The following is a 27,111-nucleotide window of genomic DNA, read 5'->3' on the forward strand; positions in this document are numbered from 1 at the left end:
GGAAGGAAGGAAGGAAGGAAGGAAGGAAGGAAGGAAGGTAGGAAGGAAGGAAGGAAGGAAGGAAGGAAGGAAGGAAGGAAGGAAGGAAGGGAAGTTATTTAATAAAGCTATTTTATGTAGAATAAACTCTGCTCATTAAGCCAAAACTGCTATAATTATTGAATATGATACAAAAGGTTATGTTAAAATATAACAGAAATTGAATTCTATGAAATTATAACGACCGTGCTTAGCTCCAAAGAAGAGTTATAAGACTACACCTCCTTTCTTTGCAGAGGTGGTAAAACCACAGTTTTGGAACACAGCAAACAACTTTTTTGATATGTTTAGTCTTGCTTAACTTTTTTTTCCTCTTTTAAAATTTATGTTAAAAGGTTTTTTTTCTAGGAATCGTTGGAATAGAGAAGGAAAAACAAAATATACTAATAGAGATTTTAACTTCAAGCTACTTCTCCATCACTTGCTAAAATGGTTCAGGTCTACATTTTAAATGTCTATCACGGCCTAAAAGAAAATACACAAGTACTTCTTCTGTTCTGATATTCCATATCACTTAGTGCTTGGAGGACTTTTCCTGATAAATAGCTTCTAATTCTAATAGAATTCGAAAACTAAGAATCTGGATGGTATTTATGTTAATGGCATATGGTTTCATACATCTTTCTGTGTTTGGATCAGCAAATAAAAATCATTTGAAACACACATTTAAGACAAACGATTATAGGCAAATTAACTTTCGTGGTATGCATACTTATAAAAGTCTATGTCTATAGACCAAAAATAAACACTTCTTTAGATATCTACTTAACATTGAAATTACGGATGTATATTTAGTATAGTTGATTAAACATGTATTTTATCTATTTAAATAGCCACAGTTATTTATTTAACATTTTTGAGAGACATGATTTTTAAAATGACAAAATCCAGACGAAAGTTGAATGAGCATGAACCAATAAATGCTTATTGTGATAAAAATAAACACTATACACAAAGAGAAATGCAAAACAAATATGTGTACTAATTACATGTTCAGTAAGTACAAATATTTCCTTGTGGATGAAACGGAGTGAAGGATATGAATACAATCAAAAGTAAAGCTCAGGGGCAGCTAGGTGATTCAGTGGACAGACAGCCAGGCCTGGAAATGGAAGGTCAAACTGGGTTCAAATCTGAACGTAAACATTTCCCAGCTGTGTGACTGAACAAGTCACTTAACTCTCATTGCTTAGCCCTTGCCACTCTTCTGCCTGGAACCAATATACAGTATTGATTCTAAGATGGCAGGAAAACAAAACTAAGGCTCAAACAAAATGCTGCCTTTGCATTTCACATTGAGTAGGACATGTTCAAGTGAAGAGAAGCTTATAAATGAAGGAGGATTTGATTTTTTATTTACCAGCACTAATTTACTTATTTATAATAATTCTTGATTCACAAGCAGGATTTAAGTATGAGTTAAACTCTTCTGATTAACAACCAAAAGACTTCATTGCATGAATTCTTTATCTGAAACATCCTGCCTGGACTACATAAATTCATGCTGTCTAAAAACTACCATAGAAAGGCTAAAGAGAGGACAGAAATTGTTGCTATGGTTGTTTTTAGGAATAATCCAGATGCTATTCCATGCACACATGACCTTTTTGCATCCATTTCAAGAAGAGAGCAATTATCTTATAGGCTGCTATTTTGAGTTTCCTTTCCTAATTAGAGCATACGCAGAGATGGTATTAAAAGAGTGAAAATCTAATGGGAGTTTTATCTTTAAAGCATGGTCATAAATAATTCCATCAACGTCTTTGAGTTTTATAGTCAAGATCAATGTCAAGATATATCACATTTTAGCACACTTGTCTGGGAAAAGAGAAATTAAAATTGCTAGGCTTATAATTAGGTCTTTAAAAAAATGCAACAAGAATTTGGTCTCTGTAAGTCTACCTTCTTCCCTATCTGAATCCTTCCATTCTTCACCAAATGATAAGTTTAATATAGTGGGTTAATTTATCAATATTCCCTATGGGCCCAAGTCACCTTCAGGTACCAACTTTGGTTTTAAAAAGGCCTAGAAAAAACCTAGAAAGTACAGTAAGCTTTCCAACATAAGCAAATGCCACGGCCCTTCCCCAGGATTTAGAAATGGCCAGGGATCCAGTTTCATACGTAGGATTTTGATTTGTAAAAAGTTAACATGAAATTTGGCCCTCAGAATATACCCCCTAGCAGAAAAGAGGATTAAGCTGAAATATCCTTCTCATTTGTGACAACAATCCTTGCACTCTGAATAAAAGGTGTGCCTCAAGAGGTTTGGAAAGACAAATGAAAAAGACCAATGATGCAGCAATGGAAAAAAAAAAGCAACAGAAGGCAAGAAGCATGGCCCATACGCACTTGTGCTCCAATGAGAATGGAAGGCAGCAGATGGCATGGAGAGGGAGCATGATGAGATGTCATGTGAGGATTCCGGTTTTATCCAATAGGCTCGATTATCCCGATTACCTTTCTTACTCGGCCCGCTGACATCACACTGGAAAACATCCTCACAGCTCTCGCTATGCAATCGCTCTTTCTGGAGAAGTTTGTCAACTCTCTGGATGATGCACTCTAGGCTTTTGTCGACATTCAACCAAACTTTTTCCTTAAAGGACGAAAAAATGCCTTCCTTATTACTCTTTCTAAAACAAGTACTCCTCGATGGTGTTCCTAAGTCCCAAGAATTTATTCAGAATAAAAGTTTGAGTCTTCAGGCTGCACTGTAGCTTATTACAATGATGGACTCACATTTCTGTTAAAATTTTATCTGTTTTTTCAAAACAAAAACAAAACTCCACTGGAGCATTTCCCAAGCTTGCTATAAGGATTTCTCCTGGAGATCTCAGGAAACGGCAAAGCATTATGAATGAATATTAGTGGGAAAACAAGGGCTATTGGCCCAGGATGAACACAGTGGATTATCTTTTATCCATGAGGGTTTTATTCTTCCAATCCCTTGCCCTTAGCTGTTAATATCTACTATAATTACACTGAGGATGCCTAGTTCTTTATGAGAAAGTGGGGTTTTCTTTACTTTTTTAAACCTCTATCTTCAATTTTAGTAACAATTCTAAGAAAGAAGAGTGGTAAGAGCTAGTCAGTTGGGGTTAAGTGACTTCCTCAGGGTCGTACAGCCAAAAGTGTCTGAGGCCATATTTGAATCCCGGTCCTGGTGCTCTATATAGTCACATCATGCTACCTAATTGCCCTAGTTAGAGATCCCAAATAAGAAGACTTAGAAAATCCAATAATTCACTGCTTTCCATTTTAATGCCATCCCAGAGAAAGGTACTATGGAAAAATGTGCTGGATTTTTAATCAGAGGACCTTGCCAATTATTATTTATGTAATGTTGGGAAAATCTACTAAACTCTGGGCCTCAGAGTCCTTATCTGTAAAATGAAGGCACTGGACTAGATGGCCCATAGGATTTCTTCCAGCTTCAAATTTATGATCTCTATGATCCCAAAATAATGTTTCTAAAGTATTTCCTCAAAAATGTGCATTGGCTATGGTGTGTGTGTGTGGGGGGGTTTAAGGGGAAAGTAAGAACATGAATCATGTAACCATGGAAAATTTTTCTAAAAAAAAAATGAAAAAATAAAGTATTTCCTCAATATATAATTTTTAAAAGACTGTAAGGCTGCATTGCTCTTTTAGAAAATAAAATTGTTACTCTTAGCAATCTAATATTTCTCATTGCACTGTTTTCTGAGGCAAGAGGAAGCACCCCACTTTCTGTTTAAAACTTTGCCCAATACAGTGACACAATGATTGCCAAATGTACCCAACTAAACCAGGGATTTGGAACTCTTTACTAAAGAATGATGCTATCCAGTTATGATAACCTAAAATGTAAAGGAAGGTACTTCAGTGCCTCAAGGGAGAATAGAAGAGCCCAGAAAGAGAAATTATGAAGCCTTCCAAGATGGCTTTACATCCTTCATGATTTTCCTTCCCCATATGGCCAAAAGAACCTGCCTGACCCTCAGTGGGGCCTAAAGGGAAGGGCCATGTCCAATGTGAAACATGGTGGCTTAGTAAGCACCATGCAGAGGAAGTGGAACCATGACCTCCTTGGAATGGTAGTGTCCCTAAATGGAGACTCCCAGGAGTAGGAACATGGGAACACATTTTCATTTTTCAATCTAGTACTGTCGTGGTTCAGTTGTGTCCAACTCTTTATGAACCCGGAGACCAAAGAGCACCCCAATACTATCCATTGGAGCTTCCTCAGAAAAGATATCTTAGTGGTTTGCCATTTCTTTCTCCAGTGGATTAAGCAAACAGAGATCACGAACTAGTGAGTGCCTGAGGCCACGTTTGAACCTAAGTCTCCTTGATACTGAGTTATTCAGCCACAGTCCATCCACTTACCCATTCTGCCTCATGCCAGTCTGCATGGAGAGATCGACTATTTCTTCCCGTGTACTTTGCCACAAGAGTGTCTTGATCATTCCTGAGCATCACCTGCTCCTCCTCAGTTGAGGTGGGAGATGCTTTCGAGGCAATGTAATCAGGTCTAGCAGCGTTTAGTCCATGTATTGAATTAGCCAGCAATTTACAGTCACAGACAGTAATCAGTTGTCTTGTCTGAGGAAAAAAAAAATTAACATTGGTTATTGCTAAGCCTTTCAACCTTTTTCATCTGAGCTGGTCTTCAGCCAGTCTTCTTTTGTTTTCTTTTGAGAATAAATTTTTTCCTAAGGTAAAACATTACTACCTTATTCCCTCCTGCCATAAAGAAAAAAAGAAAAATATATCTGATGGAGTTTTTACATAATTGAATTGAATAATAATTGAAGGAAATGCTAAATTCTAGTTAGGGGTCATTTTTTCTCCCTATACAAATTCACAGATTCGTTTAAAATCTATTCATGGACCCTAAGTTAAAGACACCTGGATGAAATGCTCCCTTCTAGCTCTTAAGTGATGAGCCAATAGATTTAAATCCTGTCCCTGACGCATACCAGCTATACAATCGAGGACAAATCATACCATTTCTTTAAGCCTTAATTTCCTCATTTTTAAAATGGAGATAACAATACCTGTAGTAACTATCTCACAAGGTTCCCATAAAGTTCTGACTCCTGGAATCATACTTTTCTTTAAGAATTAACTCAAGGCGGTGGCTATGGGGCTCAATGGGGCAGGCCCAGGGTTCAAATCTGGCCTCGGACACTTCCTAGCTATGTGACCCTGGGCAAGTCACTTAATCCCCACTGCCTAGACCTTACCACTCTTCTGCCTTGGAACCAATGCTTAATATTGATTCTATGATGGAAAGTAAGAGTTTAAAAAATAACAATAATTACTACTATCTACCACATGGTGTTTGCAGACATAAGTAGTGTCAAACTTTAATAGAAATAGGATCCCAAGGTTTAGAAAACCACATACTAATATTATCTATTTGTAGTATATTTGTATTTTATTTTATTTTTAAGCCCTTACCTTCCATCTAAACATCACCTCATCCAGGTGTTCTTAACCACTGAACCACCCAGCTGTCCCCACTATTTGTATTTTAGTTAAAATGCTCCTCAATTACATTTTAATCTGATTCTTCTGTGTCACTGATACCTCTGATTCACATTATCTGATCTGAGTTTTTAACCCTGCCTCTGATTCAGCTGTAGATATTACTAACATTTTTTTTTAAACCCTTAACTTCTGTGTATTGACTTATAGGTGGAAGAGTGGTAAGGGTAGGCAATGGGGGTCAAGTGACTTGCCCAGGGTCACACAGCTGGGAAGTGGCTGAGGCCGGTTTGAACCTAGGACCTCCTGTCTCTAGGCCTGACTCTCACTCCACTGAGCTACCCAGCTGCCCCCGATATTACTAACATTTGACAGATGAGGAAACTGAGGAAGTAATACAGGCAGCCTAAATTCAAGGAATCTGGTGTTTTTCCACTATTTCTATGCACAGGGTTTTAGTGTTAAAAGAGATGGAAGGGACCTCAGAGGCCACTGAGCCTAATTCCAGCCCCTTCATTTTACAGATAAGGAACCAGAAATCCACAGAGCTGAAATGAATCCTCTAAATCAATGTCATCACATTTTGGAATTTCTACTATACCTGTTGGAATGTTTACTATATATGTTTACTGTATGGGGAGGGGTGGGGATTAAAGGATCAATATGAGATGGATCAAAAGGGAAGTACTACTCCCTTTCACCCACCCCAGTGGCAATTAAGCCCAGGCCTTAAATTATATTGACTTTCAATATAAATTTACATTATTCATTTTGAAAAAAAAAATTCAACTAGATTTCTAATTCCAAATCCAATGCTTGTGTCATTATGAAGCATTTTCCTTCAAAGACTTTCAAGTGACATTTAGATAAGCTTCATTCCTGGGAAATATTATCTCTGACATTGAGGAATTTTCCTAAAATCAGTAGAGTAAGCTTCATGAGGGGAAGAGTTTTTTTGTTTTTATCTTTGTATCTCTATTACCCAGCACAGTATAAAAACCACTTAATAAATCCTTGTGGGACAAGGCAGTGGTTCTTTTCTCTATTTTCCTTTTCTAAAAAAAATTTTAAATTTGTTTGTTACATTAAAATTCCCAGGTATCCCTTTGCCTCCTTTCCTCCCCTCCTCACAGTAGAAAAGGCAACATTTGACAAAAGGTTATATTTGTAAAACCATATCTTGCTTCTTTATTTCTCTTTATCAGGTCTTTCTCTGGAGGTGGACACACATTATTTTCAAACAATATCTGGTTCTTTTCAATATAAATTTACATCATCTGACTTAGGAAATAATCAGCAAAGCTCAAAGGAACATGGACTTAAGAGTTGGAAAGGACCTCTGAGTCCAACTCTTTCTCTCAATTTGCTGATAAGGAACCTGAGAGATTAAGAGACTTGTCCAGGATCACACAATTAGCATTTAGGTTAGAACTTAAACCCAAATCTTTCTGGCTACTCCGCTCTGCCACACTTGCCTATTTCCATTTGGTCTCAAGTTTCTATTTCTGATAAAAATCAATTCTTTCATTCAATTATGAGGAATTAGTGATAATACTATGACTCAATAGTCCTGAAATAATATTTCATCACATCCTAAGGAAGTCACTTGATCTCACTAGGTCTTCATTTCTTCTTCTAGAAATGAGAGAAGGATTACCAAAGTCCCTTCTCTTTGTGTATAAAGGATGCTGATATAGGCTCTTATCATCTATGATGCAAGGCCCCTTTTTAAAATATAGACTGTCATCCCCATACCTTATCTGCTAAAATGGCAAGCGTCCTTTCAAGGCCATTAGCTGATCTGTCCTTGGCTGCCCTAGAGAGCCTCTCAGCATAGTAACTGACTTGGGTTTTTAAGGTGTTGATCTGGGCAATAATCTCCTTTGCTCTGATGATATCCTGTGGTGCGTATATTATTGATTGGCAGCTGGGCGAGGTACTGAAAAAAGAAAGAAAGGTTTTAAAATGATACTCAGAATAGTCCAGTAACTAAGTAGAGTGTTTTCCCCCTGCTGGACACAATATTCTCTCCCTAAATAACTAAATAACTAAGAATAATTATCCCAAGCTTCTTTGTCTTTTACCTACGTTGATTTCTCTCTCAAAAAATTTGATCAACCTCATAATTAGTGGCTGTTTATGCCCACTGAAAATAGTCATAAGCTACATCGAAGGGGGAACTCCTCTACAGACAATTTTAGTGGTGGATTTTGCTAACAAAACCTTTTGGGGGGGTTTCTTTTATATGGCCAACTAGCATTTTTATCTTCTTTTACTCTGTTCATCTCTAATCTTCCATGAGCAAATTGTATCTGATTTTTTCCTGGTACTTCAAAGGACCAGGCCTTTTCTATTCTGATTTTTTTCTATCTTGATTTATCAGTTGTTGTAGAGAAGGAAATATCGAATCAAGAAGATCTAAGAGTTATTAAACTCTTTAATAATAGGTCAAATCTCTGACCTTCCTCCTCTGACCTAGTCATTACTAGGCAAACAAAGACCATTATCCAAACTGGTTAAGCATAAGGCATTCTGTGGGCACAGCCAGAACATGAATTTCAGTAAAAATGAGTAGACTGGTTTGGAATGCTGCCTCTGAAAAAAAATACAAACTAGTCCTCTTCTTAAGGGTTAGGGAATTGAGGTCTGGCTGCTAGCTGGAAAAAACTAAATGAAAGACACAAGTCTTTTCAGCCAAGTCTCCAAAGCCATAAATATATTTCCTATTTTTAAAAAAAGCTGTGAGAGCAAGAATTAGAGAAAACAAGAAAAGCTACTGTTAGAATTCATAGTGCATACAACTGAAAGATCAGGGACCGTGTCTAAAAAGGTACATGTTCTTCCAGGAGGAGGGGAAATGTAATTATCTCTTCAAAGGATGCACTTTGATTTTCTCTGGGTATGGACCAATGGAAGGATGAGATAGCTACTGAAAGGCAAAAGGTGGTATTCATCTCACTCATTCCACATTTCCACTGTAGGTGCCCAGGGTCCAAATAGCCTTTAATGCCTAATAAATTAGACTGTCTACATAGGGATGGATAATCATCTCTCATCCCCACAATCGGGCAAACATGCAAAACAAAGGATTTGCCAGAAGCCCATGCAGCAGACGGAGCTCAGATCTGTTTCAGGACAAGAATTTCATTTCACAGCATGAGATTCACAAACATCCATTTTCCAATCTGCAATAGCTTTTTTCAAATGAATAGCAGTCCATTTAGAACTAATTTACTATTATATCCATAATTTCAAAATGCAATTTTAAAAGCCATTACTTCACTGTCCTTTCCACATTAGGTAAGGAATAACATAATAAATTATTCCTAGTATTTTAACCTATGTTTTCAACGTCTTTAATTTGCAGCATTCTCCATAGAGAGGATATGGGAGAAGTGAGAAAAGGGAAATTTTAGAGCTTCTATTTGGTAGGTTCTTTGTGCAAATTAAAGTGGTGGAAGTATGTGAATTCTAATCACTTAAAAATAATTATGACTATATTAAGAAGGAAAGCCAAGCTACAATAAATATCTTGATGTTATCAATATGATTTGTTAAAACCTAATTATAAATCCAGAGAGGACTCTTGAGATCAGGGGTTCTTAAAATGGGATCTGTAGAATGATTTTGGGAATGGGGGAAAGAGCAGTATGGAATGGGGGGAAAATTATATTTTTATTTTCACTAACCTCTAACTGAACTTTGGCATTTCCTTCAATTATGAATCTAAGCAACAAATATTATTCTTTTCTTTTATACCCTTAATTTCTGTGTATTGGCTCATATGTGGAAGAGTGGTAAGGATGGGCAATGGGGGTCAAATGACCTGCCCAGGGTCACACAGCTGGGAAGTGTCTGAGGCCGGATTTTAACCTAGGACCTCCCGTCTCTGAGCCTGACTCTCAATCCACTGAGATACCCAGCTGCCCCAAACAAATATTATTCTAAGAAGGGGTCCACTGTCCAACAGACTACTATAGTAGTTCATGACAAAAACAATTTAGGCTGCCTGCCCTGGACATTGCTACTTATTTTATCATTCTAGGAGAAGGATATACTATATTCTCCACTAATGGTTCAGTGGAGAAGGGGACAAGATGATGATATGGTTGTAAAAGAAAATTATTTGAAAATGATTCCAAATTAAGACAAAAGTATCTGTCAATGGAAAAAGCAGGAATACATAAACATATTGCTTTCTTAATATTTCTTCATACTTAAGGGAAATAGAAACTTCTTATTTTTGAGTCAACTGTCATGCTTCATCATGTTCAAGCTAAAATGTTCTGAAAGAAAGTAATAAATTGAGAATTAGCTATTCATTATTAAAGAAAATTGCAGTTGGAAAAGGAAAATAAAAAAATTCCTATAACATTTAGGACTACTTTCATTTAAAACCAACACAGACAATGATGCCATGATACGACATTTAAAAAGCGCTGTACATTTAGAAATACGATACAATATTTTCTTTGAAAGAACAAGACCCCCAACAAAAACTCTCTCCACAAACAGAAAACTCACCAACATTCCTCATAACTGCTAAAGAAAAGAATCAAAATTAAAGTTAGCAGATTGTTAGAGAAAAAAAAACAAATGCAAAAATAAGCCAAGTGATTTCTTGAAAATACTTCTTGAAAAAAAAAATAACACCAACCCCAAGTGTAGAAATGATGAAATTTGTACTACAAATGTATAGGGAATCAGGGTATATTAGTTGCTTCATGCTTAAAGTACATGGGCATGTCATCCACAAAAAATATATATTTGTTCTCAATAGAAATTTTCAAAGTGAAACTAAAGGCCTATGAGTGGTTTTTATATTAGTGTTGGGAGATCAGGGAGGGATGAAAAAAACCCACATTTCTACTGTGTACTTGAGCACAGAATGGGTACTCAGGAAAATTCATGATGAACACATTGTTCAGTATCTCTTTAACACGAGGCCATAGGGAAGTGTTTTTCATTAATTCATTAACATTATTAATCCTAGGTTTCCCATTCTCCTATTTCTCCTATTTCCCCAAGAAGGCAGAGCAGCAATGCTATAGAATAATTTATTTGCTCATGCAGTATAAGCAAAAGTTTTCTCTTCAGGGCATCTAACTCAGGGTGAAGGAGTCCCACACAACCCACCATAATGAGCAAAAAATTCATTCAAATGCTTATTGCAGAGCAACATGCAAGGAGGGAATGGAAGCCCATGTTTTCTGATAGGCTGGTATGGGCTGGGGTCAAGCTTCCCTCACTGGGGAAGCACAATAAATCATGTTTTCCCAAGTACATGTGGAATTGCTGAGCTATAAAGCTAGGCTAGTTTTTCAGTCTGCCTATATTTAGGAAGCATTCTTGAGAGCACTGACTCAGCATAGAAAGCAAGCTACTGTGACGTTCTAGTCTAGTCCTTGTACCCTAGAATGGGTACGTCTGAATTTTCCTGGACATTCCTCCCATTTTGTTGTTAATAGTCAACAGCCTCCATATAGCTTTTCATTTATTTGATGAAAGCAATTTTCCTAAAATATAGCTCTGAGTCACATTTTATTCCCTACCTCAATAAACTCCAGTGCCTCCCTATTACTTCTAGAACCAAATATAAAATCTCTCTGTTTGGCAATTGAAAACCTTTTTCAATCTTGGCCTCTTCCAACCATTCCAGTTTTCTTACATTTTACCACCCTTTACTAAACTCCATGAAATCCTGAATAATGGCCTCCTTGAAGTTCCTTACATACTTCCTCTCCTGATTCTTAGCCTTTGCCCTAACTGTATCCCATGCTTGGAATGTTCTGTCCCTCTCACCTTTGCCTCTTAGCTTTCTTCCCTTCCTTTAAGATACGGCCCAGACCTGACTTCACTTTTGTAATTACTCAACTGGTTTCATTACCCTTCTTGTGCATCCCATTTTCTAGAACTCTAATAGAACAGATTGCAAAGTCATTCTTTGTTGATGACTTTACAAAGGAAACTAAACTAAGACTCCTTGAAGAGCAGATCATCAGCATCTACTTGGATGGTGATTCAGCAAAACCAAACTGGTTGGACTCTCCCCATCCACCATCATCTTGTTAACTCTAGACACTAGTGATAAATTTTGTCCTGAGGACACACTTATTAAATTTTACCAAATCAGAGTTGCAAAAAGCTATTCTTTTAAATGAGATAATCTATGAAAAGCCCTCTGCAAAACCTTTAAGCATTACAGAAATATTATCTATGATTATTATTCAAGGATTACACATAATGTATTTCAGATTCATTAGGAGTTAAAAAGAACTGTATTTGATACGTGATTTTCAAAGTCAGGTTAATTTTTTTTAAGTAATTTATCCTAAAATTTTAAATGAAAGGGAATGAAAGGAGGAATTTGATACTATCACCCAGCCAACTCCTTGACACAAATACACCGAACGATACCAATTCTACACAGTGGTTCTTTCCATGGAGCAGAAGCAGCTCAAATGGGTCAGATCCCCCCCCACCCCAGCTTGAAAAACATTAAACTGATATAAAGATAAGAAAGCTCCAAAGATACTTACTGTTTCTTGGTCTCTTCAAATTTGTGCAGTCGTTTCCGAAGACCCCCTGACTTGAAGCCTTGGCAATGTGCCGCGGCTGCTCCTATGGTTATGATATCATAGTTCTGATCTGAAGGAAAGAAAGGCCCCGTTACACTGGGCTTACTGTCTGTACACGTATCAGAAGCCCAGAAAGCAAACTTTTTATGGCAGTGAAATTAGAATGCTAGCATTTAGGGCCTGGTAATAAACATTAAAGGCACTGCTGATGGGGTACATTAAAGTAGGCTTAGATCAGTAGTTCCCAAAGTTTTTTGGCCTACCACCCCCTTTCCAGAAAAAAATATTACTTAGCCCCCTGGAAATTAATTATTTTCATTTTAATAGCAATTAATAGGAAAGATAAATGCACCTGTGGCCATCACCGCCCTCCTGGATCGCTGCAGCACCCACCAGGGGTGGTAGCGCCCACTTTGGGAATCACTGGCTTAGAGCAAGGCAAAAATCCCAACTCTGGCACCATCTGGCTGAGTGACACTAGACAAGTCACTCAGCCTCTCTAAACTGTAAGTTGTACAGAAGATAGCAATAGGAACTGAGAGAGGTGGTTTCCTAACTGGGAGTTTCCTAAACCAATGAAATCAGAGGTTCTGTTCAAAAAAAAAAAAAAAAAAAGGAAAGGAGGGGGCACAGCCAAATGCCAAAAATGGATCAGGCAATCTCTTCCTACTTTTCCTTCTTCATGCACCACGATTGGTGATTTAGAAATGGCCAGGGGGTTAAAGCATAAAGAGAAGGAAATGTTGGCCTTTAATTTAAAAAAAAAAATTGAAGTGAATTTCATATATGTATATGTATGTATGCATATGTATATACATACATACACATACACACATCTCACACCTCTTGAGTTCCCCAGCAAATGATCACATGAAAAGGGTTAGGACCTGGTTATCTCAGATAATAGTTATTTAGTGCCACCCAATAGAATGGTACACAGGATTAAGGAAATCATTCAGGCAATTTCCTCCTATTTTTCCTTCTTCGTGGACCATTACTGGTGATTTAGAAATGGCCAGGGGATGAAAGTATAAAGAGAAAGAAATGTTGGCCTTTAATTAAAAAAAAATTATGTATATGAAATTCACTTGTCTATCTCACACCTCTTGAGTTCCCCAGCAAATGATCACATGAAAAAGGCTAGGACCTGCTTACTCAGATAATAGTTATCTAGCAGTGAGAGAAGCTCATCTTGGGCTTAATGAAAAGGTTAAGAGAAAGAAGTACCTGATGCTCCATCATCTTGGACTCGCATTCTCTGTATGTGCAAATTTGTGGGTACAAATTCCAATTTTTTATCAGCTTTCAAACTGCTTGCCTTAAATGAGGGGCCTAAAAAGCAATGGAACAAGAGAAGACAAATATCACACACATGCTATTCTCTATGTGCAAATGGCAAAAAAAAAAAAAAGTATCAGCAAGTTTCTGAATATAGCCAGGTATGCTGGGGTGGTGGCTTGGAGATTTCGAGTTGCCTACAAGAACATTTTAGCTTACAGATGGCAGGTGGGTGTAAACACTGGAAGAAAGGGCAATTTGCTGGCCAGGAGACTAGTTCTAGGATGTTTAGGTGGAACATGCTGTTAGTAAGGGTGAGGAAAGTCATCAGAGCTCTATGGAAACCGCAATACACCATTTGGAGGATCTGGCTAAATACTGTGGCATGCTTACAGGGAGTCACGGAGTTATGCAAAGCAATGTGGGTGGATATGTCATATTCTACTGCCACACAGCTATGCCAGAAAACTTAATTCCAATTACAGGGATTCTTTAACATAAAAAAAATTAAAGCTATCAGCTCAACTAGAATATCACCTATCCATCTTGAACAGGGAGAAGAAACCTGCTCATGCTGCATCAAAAAAAAAAAAGTGCTACACTTTCATACATCACTCTTTCAAATTCAGCAACAACTATATTTATACGTATGCATGTTTATGTGTATATATGCACATACATACACACACATCTATACACACAAATTAGTCAATATAAACAGACTGGATGGAATTGCTCCTTAGCTCTGAGGGGATGGGGGAAGAGGAGAGAAAGAAAATGAATCATTTAACCACGGGGAAAATATCCTAAATTAAATAAATAAAGATTTTAGGGGAATAAAAAATTAAACAGACTGGAAAAGTTTTGTAATAAATCCTTTATAGGTGTTTTGGTTATTCATCCTTCATTCAAACCCTACTCCAATGCCATATCATAGCATGGCGGCCACCTACGATTCTCAGAGGGTACAAATTCTAATAGATTTTACTAAGCTAGAAATCCTTCAAAGACAAAACTTGAGAACCAGACTACTGGCTGCCAAGGTGATGGATTTTTAAAAATGTATTAACTTTAAAAAAACAAACAAACTTTACCTTCCATCTTAGAATCAATACTGTTTGGTTCCAAGGCAAAAGATGAGCACTAAGGGATAGGCAATGGGGGTTAAATGACTTGCCCAGGGTCACACTAATGTAGTAACTTTTGGAGATTATCTTCCAAATAATAGCACTCTGTATAAGTGAGAGGGGTAAAGCAATGAAAAAAAATCAAAGGACATCACCATTTTCTTAAGAAAAAAATCCATTCAAAAGATTTGGGGAGAAAATCCCACTCTAAATAATTAAAAAAAAACACCTTATTCCATTTTTTTGGGTGAAAGATGTCTAGTGAATCCTATAAACCCTGTCTTAAAGAAATCATTTTAAGTGTATAAAATATAATACAAAATGATTACAAAGGAAACCAGTAATTTATAATGAAATGCATTTTTTCAAAAGATTTAATAAAACAAGTTCATACACCCCAGGTTAAGAATCTCTCTTCTAGAGTGTTGTGAGGCAGCATGACATAGTGAATAGAGTACCTGACCTGTAGTTAGGAAAACTAGGTTCAAGTACTGGCTTTGACACAGAGTACATGGGTGATTCTGGACAATTCACTTATCCTTTGAGTGTCCCAGGAACTCTCTAAGAGTATAAGTTGGAAAACAATTCCTGATCTATCTTGGGAAAGAAACCCTTATTATAAAAGGCAGATCTAGTCCTGGATAAATAAATAAACTGAGACCCAAGGAAATTCAGTGATTTCCACAAAGTTGCAAATATAGAAAGGGGCTGGTGATGTTTCCTTATAGGAAGTTTCTAGCACCAGTACACCACAAATCCAACATCCCCCCCTTCCTCTCTGCTTCCCCCTCCAAAAACACAAAATAGATTATAAGAAAATAGAATTGTCAGAAATTAATGGCTTTTAATTTTGTAAGGAGAAAAAGAAGAAAAACCCATCAAGTAAACATGTTCTTCAGCTGGTAGTATGTACCACAGCTAAATGCCTTTGTAATCTACCTTTAGACAAATTATTTCCTCAGTGGATGACTTATTCTTAATATTTTCACTCATTTTCTCCACTTTCTTCAAAAAGCTAACTAGGCCATATATCTCTTATAATATTTGGCTTCTCACTCAAGAATGTGAAAGCCACTGAGGTCCCTTCCAGCTCTAGAGGTGTAAGCCTAAGATGGTAGCCAGAGGTTTGTTTTTCACATCAATTTTAAGTGTTTAGTAGAGAAGTTATATTCAATACTAATAATAAAGACCTTTGTGCATAGTGAGAGTGAAGGAGGGTAAGTCAAGACAAGAGACTATTTGGTCACTAATTGAGAAGTAATGAAAAAAATATTTTAAAAACTGAAACCTATTCAATTTGGAATCAAATACAGACTGAGAGGGACTGAAGAATACCACTCTTTAGAGTCTATGCTAAAATTATCCACTGTTACCTTACAAAGAGAAATAGCAAAGTATTTTTTTAGCTTCACATTTAAATTTTTAAAAGGTAGAGTGCAAACTTATACAATCTTCATTTTCATTTCAGCTATCATTCAAAAGAAAAGGATTGAGGGGGCAGCTGGGTAGCTCAGTGGATTGAGAGCCAGGCCTAGAGATGGGAGGTCCTAGGTTCAAATCTGGCCTCAGACACTTCCCAGCTGTGTGACCCTGGGCAAGTCACTTGACCCCCATTGCCTACCCTTACCACTCTTCTGCCTTGGAGCCAACACACAGTATTGACTCCAAGACAGAAGGTAAGGGTTTAAAAAAAAAAAAAAAAAAAAAAAAAAAAAAAAAGGATTGAGAAGACTAGTGTTCTCATAACAAATAATTTGGGTCCTTTTATGAGATTGCATTCACTCTGGACAAAGATGAATACCCTATCTACCATAAAGCTTTTCAGTCCCCAATTCTGATGTTTGAAACTAGAGAATTGTTAGAGTAGCTACTAAAGGCTTACCTTTTAAAATGAAATCTTTTGAATGGCTCATATTTGGAGGAATTCCTATTTACATGAGAATCTATGAGAACCCCTTTTAATTGATCAATAAAGTCATTAGCACTTTCCTAATCCAGATGGCATATTTCTGAAGAGGAAAAATATAAAGGCACCTGTTTGAGTAAGAGTAAATTCCACTAACCTTTGTACTGATGTAAATTAGTTAGGTTTTCCTGGTAAGTTAGTATTATAGTTTGGTACTGAGTAGCAATTTGTCGACGCAGACTTTCCCAGCAAGGAGAGAGTTCTCCCAATTCTTCCAATTCACAAACCCTGCAAAGATAGAGACAAAAACAGATAATGTAGATTCAACTCTAGGTCTGACTGGCATATTCAACTTAAACTGTGTTCATGGAATACCAGTATTCTGTGAAATATGAATCAGAGGTTCTGTAGCAAACTATTTAATATGCTATTCTAAAATTTTTATTTTAATTCTTTCAAAACTTTTAAATTTATATCTCACTTTAATTTTCCAAAATATTCCTTTTCTCCTCCACTCTTAAGCCATTCCTTATTTTAAAAAAGATAGAGAAAAAGTAGCTGGCCCAAAACTACCAATACATTATTCCAGTCCAATACTACAGGTAATGTTTCAAACAACAGAAGGGAGGGAGGTGGTGTGTTCTTATATTTTTATTTTGTAATTTATAATAATAATAATTATATATAACATAGGCATATTATATAAATACAATTAATATGAAATTATAAATTTATTTATCTTTCTTCTTTGGGGGTCAAGCTTGGTTGTTATATATGAAGAGCATTTGCTTTCACTTGTTATTGTTGTCCTTTCCATTTTGTACATGTTGTCATTTCTTTTATTTTGTTGGAGCCACCATGTTTCTACTTACATCATTTTGTGTCACTTCCCTTTATTCTCCATATTTACCATGACAAACTTTCAATGCTAATGATAATTTTTGCATCTAAAATATGAAATTGTATATTCTTTGATGAAATATGTGATCTCATATATAAATGGATACTCCCCTTCAACGGTGCATATTAATTCTTATAATGCAATTAATCCTTTAAGACGTTAGTCCATCCATGTCTTTCCATAAATCCTCCACGAGGGGTCAGGTCCACCCAGTGTGCCTTTTTACAGAGCACAAAACACTGCATGGATACCAGTAGAGTCCATCGACTATTTGTATCTCTTTCCCCATCATATTCCCATCTGAGGAAATACTTTATACTAATTTATCCTGAGCATTTCTTCACTGATACTATATTGCTGCCTACCTACAATCCCAATATACCTCTGCACGGTTCTTTGGATGGCTGCAACTTAATTCTTCAGAGATTATGGTACTCCATGACTCACAGTTCTGGAGCACCATGAGAAGAATACTAAGATGAAGATAAGCCTCTGTATTAGCTAGAAGCTCAGGCATAAGAAGTACATGTCAATTCTCTAAAGGAAATTCAGATACTTTCTTCCTGTTCAATTCTTCTCTACCCAAAACCTGCTCCATGCAGAGGGTCTACTTTACTATCTATCTTAGTGTGGACCATTCTTCACTCACTTGGTTTTACCTATGAGGATATTTAGGAATCTAAAATCAGGCAACTCAGGTATATTCTAGCTCTCATTTTAGGAGGTTCTACCAGGTTTTAGAGTTTGAAACAAAACAATAGCATTTATAACCATGAGCAGCTACAGAATTTTACTATCTTTCATTTGGACTCTACTTTGGCACTCCTCTGTGACAGAGGTAAATACTTAAAAAAATTTTTTTTTTATTTTCCCAATTACACATAACAACATTTTTGGACATATTTTCCAAATTTATAAGTGGCAAATACTTTTGGTAAACAAACAATTTCTTGATTTGTAATGAATGTTAATCATCAGAGGACTGAATACACTTACTTTTTGTTATACCTTTTAAAAAAGATGTTTGATTTGAGGGACTGGCTGAATAAAACATGGCATGTGAAAGCTTTACAGTGTGATGAGAGCAGCTAGATGGTAATGTAGACAGAATGCCAGGCCTTAAGTCACGAAGACACATTTTCCTAAGTTCAAATGTATCCTCACATATTAGCTGTGGGACCCTGGGCTAGTCACTTAACCCTGTTGGCTTCAGTTTCCTCATCTGTAAAATATACTTTTTTTCGATATCTTTGTCAAAACCCCAAATGGGGTCACAAAGAATTGGACACAACTGAAACAACTCAACAATTATACTAAAAGAAATGATGGAAGAAACTGTTTCAAGAGAAACCTGAGAAGACTTGAACGAACTAATGCAGAGTGAAATAAACGGAGGCGAATTATTTATACGCCATTACTAACAATATTATAAAGACAAACAACTCTGAAAGATTTAAGAACTCTGAGCAATGTCATAACTGCAGAGGATGACAAATAAAGCATGTTATCCACCCCTAACAGCAGGTTGATAGGCCCAAGGTGCAAAATGAGACATACATGTGTGGATTTTTTGGAATTGATTATCCTTACTTCTTACAAAGACTATGTTTTGTTTTGAAATTAGAGTGGAGGGTTTTTTAGAAACAAATGGAAACAATTGATGCAAGAGAGTCAGTGGAGTGTTTTTTATAAATGCATAGAAGAAAAAAGAAGAAAATTAAGAAATAAACACAGGCAAGCAGGATAGCTTTGAAAGTAGTTGAATTGATTATGCATGCCTTATGAAAATAAATGTTGATTTAATTTTGAGGACTTCTTTAACTTCTTTATAGAATATTACTACTCCTTCCTCTAAAATAAATGTTATACATAAGGTATAATTTTCTAAACTTATCACCTATTCCAGACTTTGGTAGCTGTTATATTCCCCAGAATATTATTTCTCTCTCAATGAGTTCAGTGTCTGGATCACAGGCATCTTCCTTTCCATTCCAACTTTGCCCTCTATTTTGGAGGTTTTCAAAAAATGTTTATATTCCCTGAGATACTCTGATCTTGCAATTCCTAAATCTATTCAAACTGATTTACTCCTGATCCCATGGCCAACTCTTCCTCTCCATCTCAGCTAGACACAGAGAGTCACACCCTTGATCTTCTAATCATCTGTATGTGTTTAACTTTCACTACCTTCTATGCAGCAGTCCTTAAGCTCATACTTAACCAAGAAAAATGGAGGCCATTTGTCAAGAGCTCCCTCTTCTCCCTAAAAGCACTGCCCCCAAATCCTTTGTCATCATCTCCTATTTGCTCTTCTCCTCTGGTCTCTGACAAAGAGATGGTTTTTCTCTTTGCCAGGTATAGCTACTTTGTATATGTCCTTGACCTCAATTTCTCAATCAATAAACATTTAAACACCTACTATGTACTAGACACTATACTAAGCAGCAGGGATACAAAAAGACAGTCCCAACCCTCAAGGAGCTTACACTCTAATTGGGAAGTCAACATGCAAACAAATATGAACTAGTCAAGTTATATGTAGGAAAAGTAAAAATAATCCACAGAGGGATGCATGACAGTTAAGAACAATTGGGGAAGGCTTCCAGTAAAAGAGGGGATTTTAGAGGGGACTTTTGTTACCAGATTGGGCCTGACGGTCTTGAGACTATCATGAAAGGTTCCTCTTAAGAAAAACTGTAGCATAGAGAAACCACTCATGGTTTTGAGGCCATCGCGGGAGTCTGAATTCCTCATCTTTACTATTTTTGTGATAGAATAATATCCCATTATATTCTTATACTCACGATTTATTCAACCACTTCCCATCTGATGGCTATGTTTTCTGTTTCCAGTACTTTACTACAACAAAAAATAATGCTACAAATACTTCCATACACACAGAACCTTTTGAGGAATTTAGCTAGAAGGGAAAATAGAAGTAATTATGTCCAATGTCCTAATTTCAGAGATGAGGAAATGGAGACCAAGAGATTAAGTGATTTCTTCAGTGATATAACAGATATCTAAAATGGGATTTGAAACTAGGTTTTCCTGACTCTAATTCTAGAACTCTGTATATTATTGCTCCATGCTAAGTCTTTGATCCCTTTGACCTTCTGAGATATGGGTCTAGTAATAGCATCACTGAATCAAAGCAAATACACTGCTTTTTTTAAGTTGGTGTTGATAGCTGGTCCCCAAACTCTTAGTACCTTCTTCATTCTTCTCTGCCACTATGCCAGAAAGAGAAGGGGAATATATATATACTGAGGATTATTTTATAATTTCTTTATTTCAATAGCAGTGTTGGCAAATACTAATTACATATGGTCACAATTTTTTTTACTTGTATTTTTTGCAAGGGGTGGGGTGGGTGGGTATGAAAACATTTCTTTCTCCTTTCTTTCATAATATTCTTAACTTCCCTTTATTCTAAGCATATTCCAACTCCTGCAATACATATTTCAATTCTAAAAATATTTCATGACCAAATGAGTTCTTTTTTTTTAAGTTTCTTTTTGATTTAACATTCTTATCTTAAAAATTTTTGAGTTCAGAATTCTCTCTCTCCCTCTCACCTATCTCCCACCCATAGAGAAAGCAATTATACATATGACTTAAACCTTTGTCAATTATACACACTAAATCATGCAAAATATATCCATGTTGAAAAAATATCAAGGAAATTATACTCTAATTTTCATTCAGCATTAATTATCTTTCTGGAGGTGGATACAGCATTTTTCAACATAAATCCTTTGGAATTCTCTTGGATTATTGTATTGATGAGAGTGGGCAAGTCTTTCATAATTTATCATAATTATAATATTGCTATTACTGTGCACAATGATCTCCTAATTCTTCTCACTTCATTTTGCATCACTTCACATAAGTCTCAACATATTTTTCTGAAACCATCCCCTCATTATTTCTCAATCATATGCCACAACTTATTTTACCCCACAGTTGATGAGATCCCCTCAATTTCCAATTCTCTGCCTCCACACACAAAAAAAAGCTATCACAAATATGTTTGTACTTATTGGTCTTTTTCCTTTTTCTTTGATCTCTATGATATGGTCCTAGTAGTGGTATTGCTAGGCCTAAGGGTCATAGTTTTATAGTCCTTTGGGCATAAGTTCCAAATTGGCTCTCCAAAATAGTTGGACTAATTCATTATGTCACTAATAATTCATAAGTGTTACCTATTTTTCCCTAGAAGAAAGAAGAAAGATCAGAACACAGTACACAGACTTGGGACTAGACCTAAAGTTAGTAGGCATGACACGGATGATCAATGAGCAAAGTCATCTTAGAAGTAGTTATATAAATAAGGAGACATTTGGTAATTAAAGAGGTTATTGGTAATTTTGAGAAAGTAGTTTCAGGTGAAAACTGAAGTAAGAAGCAAGGTTGAAGATTTTATTTCTAGGCAGTTTTCTCATATAATTTCTTAAAATAAGATATATAGGCTCTTTTTTTTTATCATGGCTTTCTAGAAGTCCAATAATTATTTTTTTTAAACCCATAACTTCTGTGTATTGGCTCCTAGGTGGAAGAGTGGTAAGGGTGGGCAATGGGGGTCAAGTGACTTGGGTCACACAGCTGGGAAGTGTCTGAGGCCGGATTTGAACTTAGGACCTCCTGTCTCTAGGCCTGACTCTCAATCCACCGAGCTACCCAGCTGCCCCCAAGTCCAATAATTCTTAAAAGATCTCTCCTCAACTTTCCAAGTCAGCTGTTTTTACGTCTTCTAACTGTTTTTCATTCTTCTGATTTTTTTTTGTTTCTTGATGTCTCATGGACTCATTAGCTTCCACTAATCTAAATCTAATTTTTAAATAATTATTTTCTTCAATAATTTTAGTACCTCTTTTTTGATTTGGCCAATTTAGTTTCTTAAGAAATTCTTTTCTTCAGGGAATTTTTGAGCATCTTTTACCATTAGGCCAATTTTATTTTTTAAAATGTTATTTTCTTCAAGTACTTCTGTGCCTCCTTTACTAAGTTGTTAAGTCTCTTTTCATAATTTTCTTGTATCATCCTCATTTCTTTTCCCAATTTTTCCTCTACCACTCTTATTTCTTTAACTTCCAGGAATATTTGTTGGCTTTGGTCCAACTGACATTTTTCTTTGAGGTTTTGGTTTCACATTATCATCTTCTGAGTTTGTACTTTATTTTATATTCTGCCAACATGGTCAAGTTATTTTTTTATTGTTTGCTCATTTTCCCAGACTATTCCTTGACTCTGAACTTACTGTTAAAGTTGGACTCTATTCACTTGGGGACGGAAAGGCACTATCCCAACCTTCAGGTTTTTTTGTGTTGCTGTTTTGAGAGATAGTTTTGGGAGTCTGTGAGTTTTTAGTATTTCCGATTTATTGTGATCCAGGAAAAGGTGTAGTCACTGTTCTTCTGATTGGTGCTCTGGCTCTTACCCAGGAAGGGTCCCATGTAAATACTCCTCTCTGCCCACAAACTATGTCCCAGAACTGCATATGGGCAACAGCTGCCAATCAACACCAATTACACCCAATGCCAGAAAAGGGTACCCTACAATCTTTTTCTGATCAGTTTTTCCAGTCCCTTTTACTGTCTCTGGGTTGAGAATTCATGAAGCTTTTGTAGCTGTAATGGTTGCCTCCAAAGCCCAATGTTGCCATTAACCATCATATGTATTCCTTGCTAGCCCCTAGTCCAGTGTCACTGACCTAAGTTGTCGACTAGAAAAAAATCTCATTCTTACCCTTTCTGTTGGCTTTATTGCTCTGAAATTTGATTTAAGGCATTATTTTAAAGTTGTTTGAAGATGAATTTTGGGAAAGTTCAGCTAGGTTGCTGCCTCTAATCTGCTACCTTCTCAAAATTAGTTTTTGAAACAATGAACTAAGGCATTCTGAATTCTCCAGTTCTGACTGGGAGCACAAACTCCATGAAAAATAATACTTTAAATTAAATAAATAAAATTGCATTTTCAGCATCTTGGCCTTAATTGTATACTCCATGACACAAAAACATGCTACTCAGATAATAGTTCTATTCACAAATTTAAAAAAAAAGATCACAGGACCAAAGATTTGTAGCTAGAAGGCACATTGGAGTCTATCCAGTTCAACTCCCTCATTTTACAGATGAAGAAACTGAGGCCTAGAAATTAATAGATTTGTTAAAAGTCTAACAAATAGAAAGTGATAGGGATTGAATTTGAAACAGGATCTTTTGATTCTAATGCCAGTACATTTTCTCTCTCTCTCTCTCTCTCTCTCTCTCTCTCTCAACCCTTACCTTCCAACTTGGAATCGATACTGTGTATTGGTTCCAAGGCAGAAGAGTGGTAAGGGCTAGGCAATGGGAGTTGGTGACTTGCTCAGTGTCACACAGCTAGGAAATGTCTGAGGCCAAGGACTATATTATTTTTAAACTCTTATCTTTTGTCTTAGCATCAATACTGTGTATTGGTTACAAGGCAGAAGAGCAATAAGGCTAGGCAATGGGAGGTTAAGTGACTTGCCCAGGGTCACACAGCTAGGAAGTGTCTGAGGCCAGATTTTAATCTAGGACCTCCCATCTCTAGGCCTGGCTCTCAATCCACTGAGCTACCTAGCTGCCCCCTACATTTCCTATTATAAAATACTACCTCTATAAAATTTCTGAGTTTTACCATTTTAGAAAACAGAGCTTATTTTCTAAATGGGCTTTGCCTACTATAAGATCATTCTTGAGGGATGAAAGTGGTCATTCAGACTCCTTACAAACATAAGTTAATGGTATTATAAAAGGGAGATTTTTCAAAAATAACAATACAGACTCTCAGAGATGGTTTAACCTCAGCTTTCCACTTACTACTTTTGAGAAATCATGTCTTACCACTCAGGTCCAATCTCACACTAATCAATAGAAAGAGAGCTCCAGCATAGATTTATTTCTTGCCTTGTAGAGCATTGTAACAACTAAGAGACAAAGGGAAGCCTTTCTAGCAACCCTCAAAAGGGACTGGCTTGTCCAAGGAAAAGAAAATAAAGGGATATTTAATAATAATTTTACAAATCAATCTTACTTTAAGAAAGCTAAAAAATAGATGACAAAACCAGACATGTGCTAATTATGTGGTAAGGTTATATACAACTGCATAGTAAAAAACTAGTCTTAAGAGTTTCTATAGTTTGCCTTCTTCTTAATGGGAAACTTTATACCAACAAAAGTCTCTAGTACTCTTACAAATATTTGAGCACAATCGAAGAAAGAAACCACTATCAGTAGTGTGGCTATTATCTTAATATCTATAAAAGTTTTTAGGATTTCAAAATACTTTTGTATCTATTATCCATCATCACAGAAGAAAGTGAGGTTAAGTTGTACATTAACTATTATTCCTATTTTACTCAAAGGACTAGTCATAATTTTTTTTAAATTCTCAGATTTCCTAGTAATTACTTAATTGCTCAAGTTCAAACTTGTTGGTCCAGTACCCAAGGCACTCCACCAATCTGATGCTACCCTCCTGTCTCTAACCTTCTCTTTTTTTATGCACTGTATGCTCTAGTCAAGGGGTTTTTAACCAAAAGATTATTAACTTTTTATTTTTTAAACATTTGCATAAATATTCCAATAGAAGGTGTCCCAAAAGTCTTAATGCAATTTTAAGTTTGTTTTTTTTAAGTAGCACTAGGAATTCTGAGATACCCTCTATAATTTATTTCTTTTGCAATTCTAGGTATTGGATTTTGTGCATTTAAAAATATAATTCTGGGAATGCATCCAGAATCTTCACTAGATTGTAAAAGGTGTCTATGATATAAAAATGGTGAAAAACCACTGGATTAGATGTCTATAAGATTCTTTCCAGTTCTAAAATTCCATGTTACTGTGACAACACACAAAATGAGGGCAGATGATAAATGAAAGTCATGATTTTTCACAAACACACAAAAACAACACAGATGAAAAAATTTTCTCCTAGGTGAATGGTTTAGGAGCCATCATAGAATAGTTGACAACCAACTATTCTTTATCTCAAACAAAGGCTGGATGGGAAGAAATATGCATATGGCAAATGAGAAATTCAAGCAAATTATAAGGAAGAAATTTTAGAAATTAATGGAAGCATTCCTAGCAAAGTCATAAAATCCCTTCTGCAGGTCTATTAAAAGATGGCACACTTTTTCATTCAATTGTCTAATATAGCTTTAAATGGGAATTAATGGTGTATAAATGACCTCTCCAATTCCCTCTAGTCTTATGTGATGTCAATGTTGTTGGTCTAATCCATTTTTAACAAGAGTGAAGCAAGCAGACTTTTCTTACCTTGCTGCATCTTCTTCTAGAAGGAGTTTTACAAACTGTCTCGGAACATGGAGGGAGAGGACACTTTCAGCCATCTGCTCCAAGATCCTTAGGTGATTCCCCTCGGTTGTTGGGAAACGGTACATTCTACAGATGGCACCACCAAACACTGAAATGCAAAGGATCAGGGCAAAGAGTAAAGAAAGTAAAGAGGATGAGAGGAAGTCACTCTATTTTCCTTCCTTCTAGCTCAGTCACATTTAGCTTTGGTTCCTGGACAAACATCTAACTACAATAATAATCTAATTACAAATGCATTTACACACACACACCCTCCATCACTTAATTGTATGACAATATTTCTAAGAAAAAATGTCCAAAGGACTGATTCCAAAAACACTTCTCCACAAGCTGTATCCAATCTTCTTATTGAAAAGCATAGCGATTACTCATCAGAACTGGGGATGTAGTTGTGGGGGATGAAGCAGGGAGAAGAAGCAATATTGTTGCTAACCACCAAAAGTAGTTTTTGTGCATAAAAGCATGAAATAAAAAGGAAGCAAAAAACTTGCAACATATCTCCTGCTTGATGTATGACTAATGCTATGAACATCTGGCAAAAATATTTCTGTTTATAAAGGAGACAAGTGAAATTGACTCAGACTACTGTAATAACCATAAGTGAATATTCATTTTCTCTCTAGTTCTATGTTCAGATGCTCAGGCTTACAAGCAGGACATTGATATCGATCCAGAGAACTACTTACCTGATTTAAGTAATGAATCTTTCCGCAAAGAAGCATATTTGGATCGGATTCCTAATGACTCTGTCAAGCTTTCATCCACTGGCAGAACAGTCTAAAGGATACAAATGGGAAACACCAAAGAGTGTAAAATCCAGCACCAACTCATCAACACCTAATGAATGAATGAATGAAATCATGGCCTAGAAACTGGATCAACACTCTTTAAATCAGTGCTTAATCTATACAATGAATTTAGTGAATCACAAGATAATTTAAGTTCACCACTTAGAACATTTAGAGTATAATCTACTTGGTAAAAATAATTTTGCAAGCAATTTTTCTGGCCTCTATACCTCCTTCTGGCTAAGTATTTTAAGCTCTCAAGCTCTGAGTTTTCTTCTTTGTAATATGAGGAGGTTGAAGACTAGATAATGAGTGAAACAAGGGAACATAATATCTTTGCGTAGGTAAGAGTCTAATGCCAGATATAATGCAGTATTTTTCTCAATAATAATGGACTTTGACTTTACAATCCAATATCACTAAATGAACAACTATTTTCCATTTCAAGTCCCAACTAGATCTAATATATATCATTTGGAACAAAAACATGAGAAGCATATAATTAGAGTCAATTAAGAACAGGTATTTTATGTTAAAAATCTCTGGATAACTCTGGATAAGTCTAAATACTAGTTAAGGCAACCAAAAAACTAATGGAAATAGTTAACAACTTTAGCAAAGTCACAGGATACAAAATAAGCCCACATAAATCA

The 27,111-nt window shown here is 36.1% G+C and overlaps 1 protein-coding gene across 8 annotated transcripts in view; it reads right to left on the reverse strand.

Moving 5' to 3' along the window:
- Nucleotides 1–27,111, reverse strand: part of INPP4A (inositol polyphosphate-4-phosphatase type I A) — an 85,910-nt gene that overhangs the window by 41,942 nt on the left and 16,857 nt on the right. For 2 of the 8 annotated variants that reach the window (XM_044670423.1, XM_044670420.1), the window contains exons 7-15: nucleotides 26,357–26,447; nucleotides 25,611–25,758; nucleotides 16,561–16,691; nucleotides 13,320–13,424; nucleotides 12,054–12,162; nucleotides 10,039–10,053; nucleotides 7,270–7,453; nucleotides 4,411–4,626; nucleotides 2,500–2,638 (exon numbers count right to left, since the gene is read on the reverse strand). In XM_044670423.1, coding sequence (XP_044526358.1) covers nucleotides 2,500–2,638; nucleotides 4,411–4,626; nucleotides 7,270–7,453; nucleotides 10,039–10,053; nucleotides 12,054–12,162; nucleotides 13,320–13,424; nucleotides 16,561–16,691; nucleotides 25,611–25,758; nucleotides 26,357–26,447 — 1,138 coding nt within the window. Of the gene's footprint in view, nucleotides 1–2,391; nucleotides 2,639–4,410; nucleotides 4,627–7,269; nucleotides 7,454–10,038; nucleotides 10,057–12,053; nucleotides 12,163–13,319; nucleotides 13,425–16,560; nucleotides 16,692–25,610; nucleotides 25,759–26,356; nucleotides 26,448–27,111 lie in introns of all 8 variants that reach the window. The other 6 variants (XM_044670422.1, XM_044670419.1, XM_044670424.1 and 3 more) reach the window with 4 other exon arrangements.

Source organism: Gracilinanus agilis, chromosome 3 (genome assembly GCF_016433145.1).
Source record: "Gracilinanus agilis isolate LMUSP501 chromosome 3, AgileGrace, whole genome shotgun sequence".
NCBI lineage: Eukaryota > Metazoa > Chordata > Mammalia > Didelphimorphia > Didelphidae > Gracilinanus > Gracilinanus agilis.